General features: G+C 42.2%; 2 protein-coding genes and 1 non-coding gene across 4 annotated transcripts in view; 2 read left to right on the forward strand and 1 right to left on the reverse strand.

Annotated features, from left to right (window-relative positions):
• Nucleotides 1–9,471: 9,471 nt before the first annotated feature.
• The window catches only part of ATP6V1C1 (ATPase H+ transporting V1 subunit C1), a 59,695-nt gene continuing 55,418 nt past the window's right edge, over nucleotides 9,472–13,748 (reverse strand). For both annotated transcript variants that reach the window (XR_009594993.1, XR_009594992.1), the window contains one exon: nucleotides 9,472–12,218. The gene's annotated coding sequence lies outside the window, so the exon portion shown is untranslated. The remainder of the gene's footprint in view (nucleotides 12,219–13,748) is intronic.
• Nucleotides 10,265–10,387, forward strand: LOC114116535 (small nucleolar RNA SNORD22). The gene has a single exon (XR_003590434.1). It is a non-coding gene; the product is annotated as a small nucleolar RNA SNORD22 (small nucleolar RNA).
• LOC105611918 (small nuclear ribonucleoprotein Sm D2-like) lies at nucleotides 13,311–13,619 on the forward strand. The gene has a single exon (XM_060393488.1). The coding sequence runs from the start codon at nucleotides 13,317–13,319 to the stop codon at nucleotides 13,617–13,619; it is 303 nt and encodes a 100-aa protein (XP_060249471.1). The 5' UTR covers nucleotides 13,311–13,316.

Raw genomic sequence — 13,748 nt, forward strand, 5'->3', positions numbered from 1 at the left:
CAAACAGGAATGTACAAGTCATTCCATGGAAATATGCACTCATTTCTCTCACACACCTACCTAGAAGAGGATCAAACTGCTTTTTTTTAAAGAATTCATCAAACATGATGAAGCAGACCATGATCAGGAACTTGGGGGGAAATTTGAATATTGCAAGTGACTATAAAATAAATTATATGAGTGTAATACAGTGACAGTCCAAATGATGTGGGCTTCTAGGGATGGGTGATACGGCAGTGGAGAGCCCTGGAGTCCAGGAATTAACAATCCCTTGTTTCTCTCCAGTTGTCATGAGCTTGGACAAGTCTCTTATCTTCTGAAACCACCACAAATGAGTATCTGATCCTTCACTGAGCTTTAAGATCATCCCTTGGAAAATGTTAGGTCCTTTGAGAGAACTTCAGCTGTAAAAAGCCAAGTGGTATACACTAAACTTAGAAATATGGACTAATCCAGGAGGTCAGGCACATACTACATACATGGTAGGTACTCTCTGGGGAAGTATGAAACTGAGAGTGTTAGCCGATCAGTGGTGCCCAACTCCAGTGATGCCATGCACTCCAGCCCACCAGGCTCATCTTGTTCATGGAATTCTCCAGCCAAGAATACTGGAGTGGGTAGCCATTCCCTTCTCCAGGGAGCTTCCCTACCCAGAGATCAGACCTGGGTCTCCCACATTGCAGGCAGATTCTTTATCATCTGAGCCATCAGGGAAGTTAAAAGCAAACTCTTCTCTCAACCCAGAAATTCTCTTCCCAAATGCAGTAGAGAACAAAATCGGTTTTGTTATTGAATAAGCATTGAACCAGAATGTGATGCACTGCACAGACAATCCATCAAGAATTACAGAAGCAGAAAGAAATCTCACCCTTTTAGAGAGCCATGCAGATGCAGCCCATTAAATACAGGTTCTCAGGATAAACCCCACTAGTCCTGCAGTCAGGGGACTTGCCAGCACCATCGGTCACACACAGCTCATCCTAACTTTACCTGGTAAATGGGGTGACCGTCTGTGTTACCTACATGACTTTATCCAAAGGAAAAACAAACTTCTCCTTCATGACAGGAGGGTGTTTTGCAACTCACCTATGCTGGGAGACAGGTGCCCTCTCCCTTGGCATTCGCATTTCAAAGAGGTGCCTGATGAAGACATCCCTGGGTCATAAAAGGGACAAAATGCCAATCTAGTCTTCAAAAGGATTTACATCTTTCAAAGAAGAGAGCAGATCCTGACAATGACAAGGTTTCTGAAGTCAGTGCTCAAAGTAAAAGGAAAAGAGGGAAATCTCTTCCATTATTTTTAAACAGGGGGGATGGAACCTCTTACTTTAATTAGCATTTGTCCTGACAGTACCCAGTGAATATTCGATCCTTACAGTCATGCATCTCTCAGTTCAGAGCCTCAGAGTCTGGGGTGAGCGAGGTGAGGGATGAACCCAAGATTCCCACCAATTTCTACCAATTTCCACCAATTATTACCAATTTCTAACCAACTCCTGCGACAGCCTCCATGCTGAGTGTTCTCTTTGATTCCCATCTTTTCCATCTCCAGCTCATTTTTATTCTTGAGGTTGGTCTCTTCTAAGAAACCATCCTCCTTTTTCCTCCTGCGGCTAGCTTGAGAGTCTCTGCCATCCTTCCAAAGCCCCAGCAAAATCCTTGACTGGCCCCTTTCCTCCGGAGGCCCTGGGGTCACCAGGGGCGACCAGGATACTGGTCAGTGTCGCCAGGACCCTGAGACTGGGTACCGTTTTGGGGTCCAAGAGTCCATCTCTGTGCTGGTCATGGAGAAACTCACGAGCTGCAAACCTGGCCACGACCTGCGTCCTCTTTCCCAAGCTGATCCCCCTATTGTTCTGTCTGAAAGACATCTGTAAGCTGCCCCCATCCAATTACAGCAGTTTCTTTCTCTCTAAAATACTACCAATTTCTAACCAAAATTGGGTGGCCTCCCTTTCTAATTAACTCAAGTGCCCTCGTCTCTGATGGTAACAACTATAATTACAACTCACTTCACTCTGAAGTCTGTTTAAAACTGGGGAATGTACAAGGTGACCTTTTTATCACCCCTTGTTTATCTGGGCTCGGTACTGGGGAGAGGAGACAGAAGGACGTTGCTTTCCCCCCTCGTCTCAGAGAGCTGCATCATGACCTATGTGTAGCACTGCCTGCATTTCAGGCCCGCACAGAGTAGCTGACTCAGTGGGTGCAGGACCAGAGAGTTTGTGCTCCGTGGCAGAAGGAGCAGGAGGAGGAAGACGGTTGATACTGTCATTATTTAAAATCGCTTCTGCCCACTGGGCTGAGTCACTAGAACGTCACTGCCTGGGATTTTGCATCAGTCTCAAAAATATACCTTTGCAGAGCTTTCCGAGCTCAGAAGCATACCCATTCCCTCACTCAGGCCCCTTAAAAGGAAGCTGCGTGGATCCTGCGCACGGCTACTCTCTGTCAAGGGCCTCAGCTCTCCCCCTGCATCTTCCTGACAACAGTGATGCTGCATGTGTGTGCAGCACGTTTACATGCCAACCTGAGCTCGGAGGGAGGTGGTGCCATCTCCCCCTACCCCACTTCCACACTCAAGACAATGAAGATTTCAGGAGCCAGAGAGAAGCCTGGGCTGAAATCCAGGTTTCCGGCCTCCTGGTCTAACCCGGAACCAGTAAGAGAAGAAAAGGAGTTTGGGTCTGAAAACATGGACCACCCTTCTCCCCACATGTGCCTGCAGTGTCCAAGTGAACAGAGACAAAACTCCAATTTGGCTGAAATGATTTGAACACTTGACATGTGGTTTCAGATTTCAAAGCAAATGAGACCATTTCCTATTTTTCTTTCTACCCCAGACTATGAATATTCTCTCCCTGTCCCTCCAAGTCCAGAACAAGAGACTTCCTATAAAGGCTTGGCTGGTTTCCAGGATACTTGCGACAATTCACAAGGAAAAGAAGGATTTCCCAGCAGTAAGTTCTAGTGGTTCTCAGAGAGCAAACCTGGGGAGGAACCCTGTGTGACTTCGGGCTGCTGACCGTGACTCCGTCTATAGTAACTTACAGTTATGATTATCCCCTTCCCTGGTGACTCAGACGGTAAAGAATCTACCTGCAATGGAGGGGACTCAGGTTTGATTCCTGGGTTGGGAAGATCCCCTGGGTAAGGGAATGACTATCCACTCCAGTATTCTTTATTTTTTTTTGACTAACACTTTTTTACTAATTAATTTTTTAATTGAAGGATAATTGCTTTACAGAATTTTGTTGTTTTCTGTCAAACCTCAACATGAATCAGCCATAGGTATATATATATCCCCTCCCTGTATAATAGGTTCTAGATTCATCCACCTCATTAGTACTGACTCAAATCCATTCCATTTTATAGCTGAGTAATATGCCATTGTGTATATGTACCACAACTTCTTTATCCAGTCATCCGTTGATGGACATCTAGGTGGCTTCCATATTCTAGCTATTGTAAATAGTACTGCAGTGAACAATGGGATACATGTGTCTTTTTCAATTTTGGTTCCTAGGGTATATGCCTAGGAGTGGGATTGCTGTGTCAAATGGTGGTTATATTCCTAGTTTTTAAAGGAATCTCCATACTGTCTTCCATAGTGGCTGTATCAGTTTACATTCCCACCAACAGTGCAAGGACTTTCCCTTTTCTCCACACCTTCTCCAGCATTTATTTTTTGTAGACGTTTTGGTGATGACCATTCTGACTGGTGTGAGGTGATATCTCATTGTAGTTTTGATTTGCACTTCTCTAATAATGAGCAACGTTTGTTAGCCATCTGTATGTCTTCTTCGGAGAAATGTCTGTTTAGGTCTTTTCCCATTTTTTGATTGGGTTGTTTTTCTGGTATTGAGTTGTATGAGCTACTTGTATATTTGGAAATTAATCCTTTGTCAGTTGTTTCATTTGCTATTATTTTCTCCTATTCTGAAGGTTGTCTTTTCACCTTGCTTATGATATTTGCTGTGCAAAAGTTTTTAAGTTAAAAGCTTTTAAGTTTAATCAGGTCCCACTTGTTCACTTTTGTTTTTATTTCCGTTACTCTAGGAGGTGGATCATGTATCTTGCTTTGATTTATGTCATCGAGTGTTTTGCCTATGTTTTCCTCTAAGAGATTTATAGTTTCTGGTCTTACATTTAGGTCTTTAATCCATTTTCAGTTTATCTTTGTGTATGGTATTAGGAAGTGTTCTAATTTCATTCTTCTACATGTAGCTGTCCAGTTTTCCCAGCACCATTTATTGAAGAGGCTTTCTTTGCCCCATTGTATATTCTTGCCTCCTTTGTCAAAAATCAGGTACCTATAGGTACATGGGTTTATTTATGGACTTTCTATCTTGTTCCATTGGTCTATATCTCTGTTTTTGTGCCAGTGCCATACTGTCTTGATGACTGTAGCTTTGTAGTATAATCTGAAGTCTGGAAGCTTGATTCCTCCAGCTCCATTTTTCTTTCTCGAGACTGCTTTGGCTATTCAGAGTCTTTTGTGTTTGCATATGAATTATGAATTTTTTTGTTCTAGTTCTGTGAAAAATGCTATTGGTAATTTGATAGGGATCACATTGAATCCATAGATTGTGTTTGGTAGTACAGTCATTTTCACAATATTGATTCTTCCTACCCAGGAACACAGAATATCTCTCCATCTGTTTATATTGTCTTTGATTTCTTTCATCAGTGTCTATAATTTTCTGTGTACAGTTCTTTTGTCTCCTTAGGTAAGTTTATTCCTAGATATTTTATTCTTTTTGTTGCAATGGTGAATGGGATTGATTCCTTAATTTCTCTTTCTGATTTTTCATTGTTAACATATAGAAATTCAAGTGTATCGTATATTGACTTTGTATATTGATTTTGAATCCTATAACTTTGATAAATTCACTGATTAGCTCTAGTAATTTCCTGATACTATCTTTAGGGTTTTCTGTGTATAGTATCATGTCATCTGCAAACAGTGAGAGCTTTACTTCTTCTTTTCTGATTTGGATTCCTTTTATTTCTTTTCCTTCTCTGATTGCTGTAGCTAGGACTTTCAGAACTATGTTGAGTAATAGTGGTGAAAGTGGACACCCTTGTCTTGTTCCTGATCTTAGAGGGAATGCTTTCAGTTTTTCATCATTGAGAATGTTTGCCGTAAGTTTATCATATATGGCCTTCACTAGGTTAAGGTAGGTTCCTTCTATGCCCATTATTTGAAGAGTTTTCATCATAAATTGGTGTTGAATTTTGTCAAAGGCTTTTTCTGCATCTATTGAGATTATTATATGGTTTTTATCTTTCAATTTGTTAGTATGGTGTATCACATTGATTGATTTGCGTATATTGAAGAATCCTTGCATTCCTGGAATAAACCCAACTTGATCATGGTGTATGAACTTTTTGATATGTTGCTGAATTCTGTTTGCTAAAATTTTATTCAGGATTTTTGCATCCATGTTCATCAGTGATATTGGCCTATAGTTTTCTTTTTTTCTGTGGTCTTTGTCTGGTTTTGGTATCAGGGTGATGGTGGCCTTGTAGAATGAGTTTGGAAGTATTCCTTCCTCTGCAATTTTTTGAAAGAGTTTTAGAAGGATAGGCATTAGCTCTTCTCTAAATGTTTGATAGAATTCTCCTGTGAAGCCATCTGATCCTGGGTTTTTGTTTTTGGGGGAGATTTTTGATCACAGCTTCAATTTCAGTGCTTGTAACTGGGTTGTTCATAATTTCTATTGCTTCCTGGTTCAGTCTTGGAGGATTGAACTTTTCTAGGAATCTATCCATTTCTTCCAGGTTATCCATTTCATTGACATATAGTGTTCATAATAGTCTCTTATAATCCTTTGTATTTCTGCATTGTCTGTTGTAATCTCTCCTTTTTCATTTCTAATTTTGTTGATTTGATTCTTCTGTCTTTTTTCTTGATGAGTCTGGCTAAAGTTTGTCAATTTTGTTTATCTTCTCAAGGAACCAGCTTTTAGTTTTGTTAATCTTTACTATTGTTTCTTTCATTTCTTTTTCATTAATTTCTGCTCAGATCTTTATGATTTTTTCCTTCTACTAATTTTTTTTTGTTGTTGTTCTTCTTTTTCCAGTTGTTTTAGGTGTAAACTTAGGTTGTCTATTTGATGTTTTTCTTGTTTCTTGAGGTAGGATTGTATTGCTATAAACTTCCCTCTGAGAATTGCTTTTGCTGCATCCCATAGGTTTTGAGTTGTTGTATTTTCACTGTCATTTGTTTCTACAAATTTTTTATTTCCTTTTTGATTTTTTCAGTAACCTGTTGGTTATTTAGAAACGTGTTGTTTAATCTCCATGTGTTTGTGTTTCTTACCGTTTTTTTCTTGTAATTGATATCTAGTCTCATAGCATTGTGGTAAGAAAAGATGCTTGCTATGATTTCAATTTTCTTTAAGTTACTGAGGTTTGATTTGTGACCCAAGATGTGATCTTTCCTGTAGAATGTTCCATGTGCACTTGAGAAGATGGTGTATTCTTCTGCATTTGGATGGAATGTCTTGAAGCTATCAATGAGATCTATCTCATCTTACGTATCATTTAAGACTTGTGTATTCTTATTAATTTTCTGTTTTGATGATCTGTCCATTGGTGTGAGTGGGGTGTTAAAGTCTGCTACTATGATTGTATTACTGTCAGTTTCTCCTTTTATGTCTGTTAGTGTTTGTCTTATGTATTGAGGTGCTCCTATATTGGGTGTATAGATATTTACGATTGTTGTATCTTCCTCTTGGATTGACCCCTTGATCATTATGTAGTGTCCTTCCTTATCTCTTGTAATCTTCTTTACTTTAAGGTCTATTTTGTCTGATATGAGGATTGCTACTCCAGCTTTCTTTTGAGTCCCATTTTCATGGAATATATTTTTCCATCCTCTCACTTCCAGTCTATATGTGTCTTTAGGTCTGAAGTGGGTTTTGTAGACAGCATATATATGGGTCTTATTTTTGTATCCTTTCAGCCAGTCTGTATCTTTTGGTTGAAGCATTTAAATCCATTTACATTTAAAGTAATTATTGATATATATACGTTGCCATTTTCTTAATTGTTTGGGGTTGATTTTGTAGATCTTTTATCTTCTCTTTTATTTCTTGACTATACAAATCCCTTTAACATTTGTTGTAAAGCTGGTTTAGTGGTACTGAATTCTCTTAACTTTTGCTTGTCTGAAAAACTTTTTATTTCTCCATCAATTTTGAATGAGATCCCTGCTGGATACAGTAATTTTGGTTGGAGATTTTTCTCTTTCAGCACTTTAAATATATCCTGCCATTCCCTTCTGGCCTGAAGAGTTTCTGCTGAAAGATCAGCTATTAAACATATGGGATTGCCCGTGTATATTACTTGTTGCTTTTCCCTTGCTGCTTTTAACATTCTTTCTTTGTGTTTAGTCTTTGTTAGTTTGATTAGTATGTGTCTTGGTGTGTTTCTCCTTGGGTTTATCCTGTATGGGACTCTTTGTGCCTCTTGGACTTGACTGAATATTTCATTTTCCACATTGGGGAAATTTTCAACTATACCCTTTCATTTTCTCTTCTTCTTCTGGGACCCTTATAATTCAAATATTGGTGTGTTTGATATTGTTCCAGAGGTCTCTGAGACTATCCTCAGTTCTTTTCATTCTTTTTACTTTATTCTGCTTTTCAGAAGTTATTTCCACCATTTTATTTTTCAGCTCACTGATTCATTCTTCTGCTTCAGACATTCTGCTATTGATTCCTTCTAGAGTATTTTTAATTTCAGTAATTGTGCTGTTTGTCTCTGTATGTTTAATTCTTCTATGTCTTTGTTAATCGATTCTTGCATTTTCTCCATTTTGTTTTCAAGGTTTTTGATCATCTTTACTATCATTATTCTGAATTCTTTTTCAGGTAGTTTGGCTAATTCCTCTTCATTTATTTGGACTTCAGTGTTTCTAGTTTGTTCCTTCGTTTGTGTATTATTTCTCTGCCTTTTCATTACTGTTTTAAAAAACTTATTGTGTTTGAGGTCTCCTTTTTTGTGCTGAGTTTTTTTGTTGTTTTGTTTGTTTTCCTCTGATGGGCAAGGTTGAGTGAGGTGGTAATCCTGTCTGCTGATGATAGGGTTTGTATTTTGTTTATTTGTTTGTTGTTTAGATGAGGCATCCTGCACAGGTGATACTGGTGGTTGGGTGATGCTGGGTCTTGTTTCAAGTGATTTCCTTCGTGTGAGTTTTCACTATTTGATACTCCCTAGGGTTAGTTCTCTGGTAGTCTAGGGTCTTGGAGTCAGTGCTCCCACTCCAAAGGCTCAGGGCTTGACCTCTGGTCAGGAACAAAGATTCCACAAGTGGTGTGTTATGGCATTCAGTTCAGTTCAGTTCAGTTCAGTTGCTCAGTTGTGTCCGACTCTTTGCGACCCCATGAATTGCAGCATGCCAGGCCTCCCTGTCCATCACCAACTCTCAGAGTTCACCCAGACTCACGTCCATCGAGTCAGTGATGCCATCCAGCCATCTCATCCTCGGTCGTCCCCTTCTCCTCCTGCCCCCAATCCCTCCCAGCATCAGAGTCTTTTCCAATGAGTCAACTCTTCGCATGAGCTGGCCAAAGTATTGGAGTTTCAGCTTTAGCATCAGTTCTTCCAATGAACACCCAGGACTGATTTCCTTTAGAATGGACTGGTTGGATCTCCCTGCAGTCCAAGGGACTCTCAAGAGTCTTCTCCAACACCACAGTTCAAAAGCATCAATTCTTCGGTGCTCAGCCTTCATCACAGTCCAACTCTCACATCCATACATGACCACTGGAAAAACTATAGCCTTGACTAAACTACTTTGTTGGCAAAGTAATGTCTCTGCTTTTCAATATGCTATCTTGGTTGATCATAACTTTCCTTCCAAGAAGTAAGTGTCTTTTAATTTCATGGCTGCAATCACCATATGCAGTAATTTTGGAGCCCAAAAAATAAAGTCTGACACTGTTTCCCCATCTATTTCCCATGAAGTGATGGGACCAGGTGCCATGATCTTCGTTTTCTGAATGTTAAGCCTCAAGCCAACTTTTTCACTCTCCTCTCTCACTTTCATCAAGAGGCTTTTTAGTTCCTCTTCACTTTCTGCCATAAGGGTGGTGTCATCTGCATATCTGAGGTTATTGATATTTCTCCTGGCAATCTTGATTCCAGCTTATGCTTCCTCCAGCCCAGCGTTTCTCATGATGTACTCTGCATAGAAGTTAAATAAGCAGGGTGACAGTATACAGCCTTGACATACTCCTTTTCCTATTTGGAACCAGTCTGTTGTTCCATGTCCAGTTCTAACTGTTGCTTCCTGACCTGCATATACGTTTCTCAAGAGGCAGGTCAGGTGGTCTGGTATTCCCATCTCTTCCAGAATTTTCCACAGTTTATTGTGATCCACACAGTCAAAGGCTTTGGCATTAAGTGAGATTAAAACAAATACCCCCAAATGAGAAACCAAAGAGGAACCCCAGACAAATGGCAGTTACAAAATCAGGAAAATGATAATTAAAATAATGGAATATACACATATACATATACACCCATAAGCAAAGTCAGAACAGTCCAACAAAAATAAAGTACAATAGTTTGAACCGGCAAACAAAGGAAATAAAAAATTATATTTACCAGTTAAGAACAAAACTAACTAAAGCACAAGCTGGAAAACAAAACCAAAGCAGGGTGCCAAGTGGGGAATAAAGCAATGAAAACAACACTAACAAATATGTTGAGAGGAAAGGAAAGAAAGAATAGATATGCAAAGTTAAACAGAGGTAGATAAAGAAGATTTATATACATTAAAGATTAACTGCAAGGGGAAGAGAACAGTAGGAAAGGCAAACAAAGGAATAAATGTAGAAAAAATAATAATAGCTTTAAAAAAATCTTTTTAAGAAAAGAAAAAAAAAAAAGGAAAACTCCACAGAACTGCAAGTCCAACAGAGAGGCAGAGGTTTATAACAATGATAAAAAATGTGACTGAGAAAAAAGAAAGCTCAGAAGCTGAATCAGACTTCATAGTGCCAATAAAATCGACAACTACAACATAGGCAGGGAAAGAAAAAAGAAAAAAAAATCCAGAATAATCTACAGAACAAGTCAAAACATAATAATAAGCGGTTTTCTTGAGTCACTGCTGTCCAAGTCCTCTCCCTCACTAGGAGTCTCAGTCCACCTCACCTCCCTAGGATGCCCTCCAACACTGTGCTGATCTCTGGACCTGCTGTGGGGGCCACTCAGATTCTAGTCTGGGCCTGCTCCTGTGTGTTCTTGCCTCCAATGTCTGCAGCTAACAGAACTAGTGCATTTTCCTTCCCAGAGCCTGTAAAGGTGAACCCACTGGGGCTGGCTGGGGGAGAAGAGGAAAGCTTGTTACAGAGGGAACTGTCTGAGGGATCATGAGAATTACTCAACAAGGCAAAGAGAGGATTCTGACTGGTTGAAAGGCAGATTTTCTTTTTCTCCCCCTAGATCTGAAGAAAGAACAAAGCACACATAATGGAATCTAATGTGGAAGATATCAAAACTGAAAAATCTTTGTACAGATTGCCTGTTCAACTTAGCATATTTGAATCATTTCAGCCTAAATAAAAATTTTTTTAAACCTTCAAAAAACAAAAAAAAGAACTAGTGCATTTTCTTTTGTGGGAGCTCTCAATGTCCTTTTATATATTCCATAGACACAGAGTCTGCCTAGTTGGTCATGTGAATTTAATCTGCAGCTTGTACAGCTGGTGGGAAGGTTTTGGGTCCTCCTCCTTAGCCACGCTGCCCCTGGGTTTCAATTGTGATTTTATTTCCACCTCTGTAGGTGGTTTGTCCACTAGGGTTTGCTCCTGAGGCTGCCCTGGAGGGCTTGGGTTTGCCCCTGTGAGGGCCAGGTGTTGAGGTGGTACAGCTGCTTGGATCGCAGGGGTTCTGGCAGCACCAGGTACTCAGGGGGGTTGGCGGCTAGGGCAGCAGGAAGTATAGTGCTCTAGAAGGGAATGGCAACCAGTATTGGCCAATACACTCCAGTATTCTTGCCTGGAGAACCCCCCGATAGAAGAGCCTGGCAGGCCACAGTCACAGGGTCGCAAAAGTCGGACACGACCGAAGTGACCCTATGCACATAGACACAAGACTTTTCTTGCCTGTGTCAGCTCTGCCCCAGTGAGAACTGAGCGTGAAGGTGGTGCAGCTGCTTGGCTCGTGGGGACCCTGGCGGTGCCAACTGTGTAGGGACACGGACTGCCTCCGCTGCAGGAGTTATGGCCCTATCAGAGTCTTTTTTGGGCCTCTTGTAGCTGGTAATCAGAAGGCCTCTTTGGCCAGTCTTTCTCTATCTCCGCCTGTTTAGGCACTTAAGAGTGCTCCCTTGCCTGGGGTCCTTTTCTGTTGTTTGGCACATCAGGCACATAGAGGGGCCCCCTGGCTGGGGTCCTACTCTGTATATTGGTGCGTCAGGCACTTAAAGGGGCGCCCTGGGTGGGGCCCTACTCTGTGGTTCAGTGCATCACGTGTTTGATGGGCCAGCCTCTCTATTGTTCAGCTGCCAATGTAGGCTTGTGGGGAGAGAGCGGCTATGGTGATGGCTCTACCCGCTATGCGTGACTCAGCAGTATCACCTTGCTTCCATGGCTGCCTGGCTTTCCTCCACAGGCATTTCCCACCACAATCTCCTCCCTCACATCCCCTGGATCTGACTCTCCGCAGTCAACAGCAGCCCTCGCACTGGGATTCCACAGTCCCTAAACTCCAGCTCCCAGCTGCTCTACCTTTCAGGGGATCTACGTCCCTGTTCGGGGTGTCTCTGGCAAGGACTGTCTGATTCCCATTCCATTTAGGCTGCCACAGGTCCGTTGTTTCACTCTCAACCTTAAATGTTTCTCCTCTGACTCACACAATGGCACCCATGTGGGGATCAGACCCCTGCTTCAGTCCCCGGCTCCCCCTCCACCCCCATCCCCCACCCCTCACCCCTTGGAGGGCAGGTCCAGTGCTACTAACACTCCTGTTTTTCCCCCTAGTTCCTTCATCCTACTGAGATTTGTGTGGCTGTATATATTCTTTTCTGCTGATCAGGTACTCCTGTCCCTCTCAGCTGGTGTTCTGCATGCACTTCTGTGTCTGACGGTGTATTCCTAATGTATCCGTGGAGAGAGATGTACGCCACGTCCACCTGCTCCTCCGCCATCTTGTTCTGCACGCCAATATTCTTGCCTGGAGAATCCCATGGACAGGGGAGCCTGGAGGGTTATAGAACATGGGGTCACAAAGAGTTGGACACGACTGAGCAACTAACACACGCATGATTATCCCAGCATTGTTATGAGGATTAAATGAGACATTGAATGGAAACCACTTAGTGCAAACACTTATTAGGCCTTCCATAAATGTTGATAACGATACAGTAAATTTTCAATAATTATCTCATGCTACATATCTGCTAGTAACGACTCTTGTCTTACCTTTTCTAAGCACCTCTTATAATGACAGTCCTTAAAGATATCCTTTGTAAAAGATATTTAAGCATGTATCTTAAACTCTAATCCAATAAAGCTACCAAAACAAATCTCCTACAATGAAAACATTGATTTTATTTTTGACATATGGATAACTGGAGCCCCCCACTGTCAGGAGAGCCCTAACTATCTGATTTTTTTTTCCATCCAATTCTCAAAACTCCTAGGAGCCTTCTTAGGAGTCCTGAGAAGACTCAGGACAATTGGTTAACCCAAGACAACAGAGAGCTTCCCCTGTGGTTAAGACGATAAAGAATCAGCCTGCAATACAGGAAACCCAGGCTCCATTCCTGGGTTGGGAGGATGCCCTGGAGAAGGGAATGGCTACCCATCCCAGTACTCTTGCCTGGAAAATCCCATGTACAGAGGAGCCTGGTAGGCTACAGTCCATGGGGTCACAAATAGTCATGACTGAGGGACTAACACATGACAACAGGTCCCACCCATGTGGCAAAGAACCTGAGCAGACCAGCCCTCTCCATAATAACAGGAGATGCTCTCCAAGAGCGGGATAAGTTGAGATTTCTTGATGTTTCCAGAGTATTCTCGAGTGTCTTCCCCAGATAGAAGCCTCCATCCTCCTCACCACCTCCCAAAGAGCTGAGCCCCCTCTCACTGCCCTTCTGCACCCTGGGAACTCTGGTGCATGGAGACTAGCCAGACCCCCATAGCAGACACCTCATTGTCCCCACTCTGCTCTGCTCTGAGGAAAGGATGGAGCCTGGGAGCCACCCAGCCTCCTCCCCTTTAGAAATCAAAGTCTGAAACAGGCAGTGAAGAGGCTGAGGAAATGGAGGAGACAGAAGTGACCTGAGAGCCACCATGGGCCTTCTCAAGAAACGCAGGGGCGAGACGATCCCAGAGCAGCTGCAGACACGGGAGGAGAAGGTTAACCCGAGGCCACTCTCCGTGCTCTCGCAGCCGGTCAAGAACAACACCCAGGTGCCCATCAGCTGCCACAACAACAGGAAGCTCCTGGACGCTGTGAAGGCCTCCGATGGGCACTGCAACATGGTGCTGGAGAACGCGAAGGAGAGGTGGGCCGAGGTTTCCAAGGGTGGCAAGGGCAAGAAGTCCAAGCCAGTCAACAAGGACTGCTGCATCGCAAAGATGTTCCTGTGCTGAGTCATCATGGTCCTGTGAGACCCGCTCATCCCTGACAAGGAGGGGCCTCCTCCCCACCGTCAGATCCTGCCCCTCACCTTGTTTATTAAACAAAAACAAAAATACTAAGGAGCACTGATATTCCGTTTA

The sequence above is a fragment of the Ovis aries genome, chromosome 9 (assembly GCF_016772045.2).
Source record: "Ovis aries strain OAR_USU_Benz2616 breed Rambouillet chromosome 9, ARS-UI_Ramb_v3.0, whole genome shotgun sequence".
In the NCBI taxonomy this organism is placed as follows: Eukaryota; Metazoa; Chordata; class Mammalia; order Artiodactyla; family Bovidae; genus Ovis; species Ovis aries.

What these genes read in the sequence shown, in the direction of transcription:
- LOC105611918 (XM_060393488.1), top strand. Translation starts at nt 13,317, where the DNA reads ATGGGCCTTCTCAAGAAACGCAGGGGCGAGACGATCCCAGAGCAGCTG.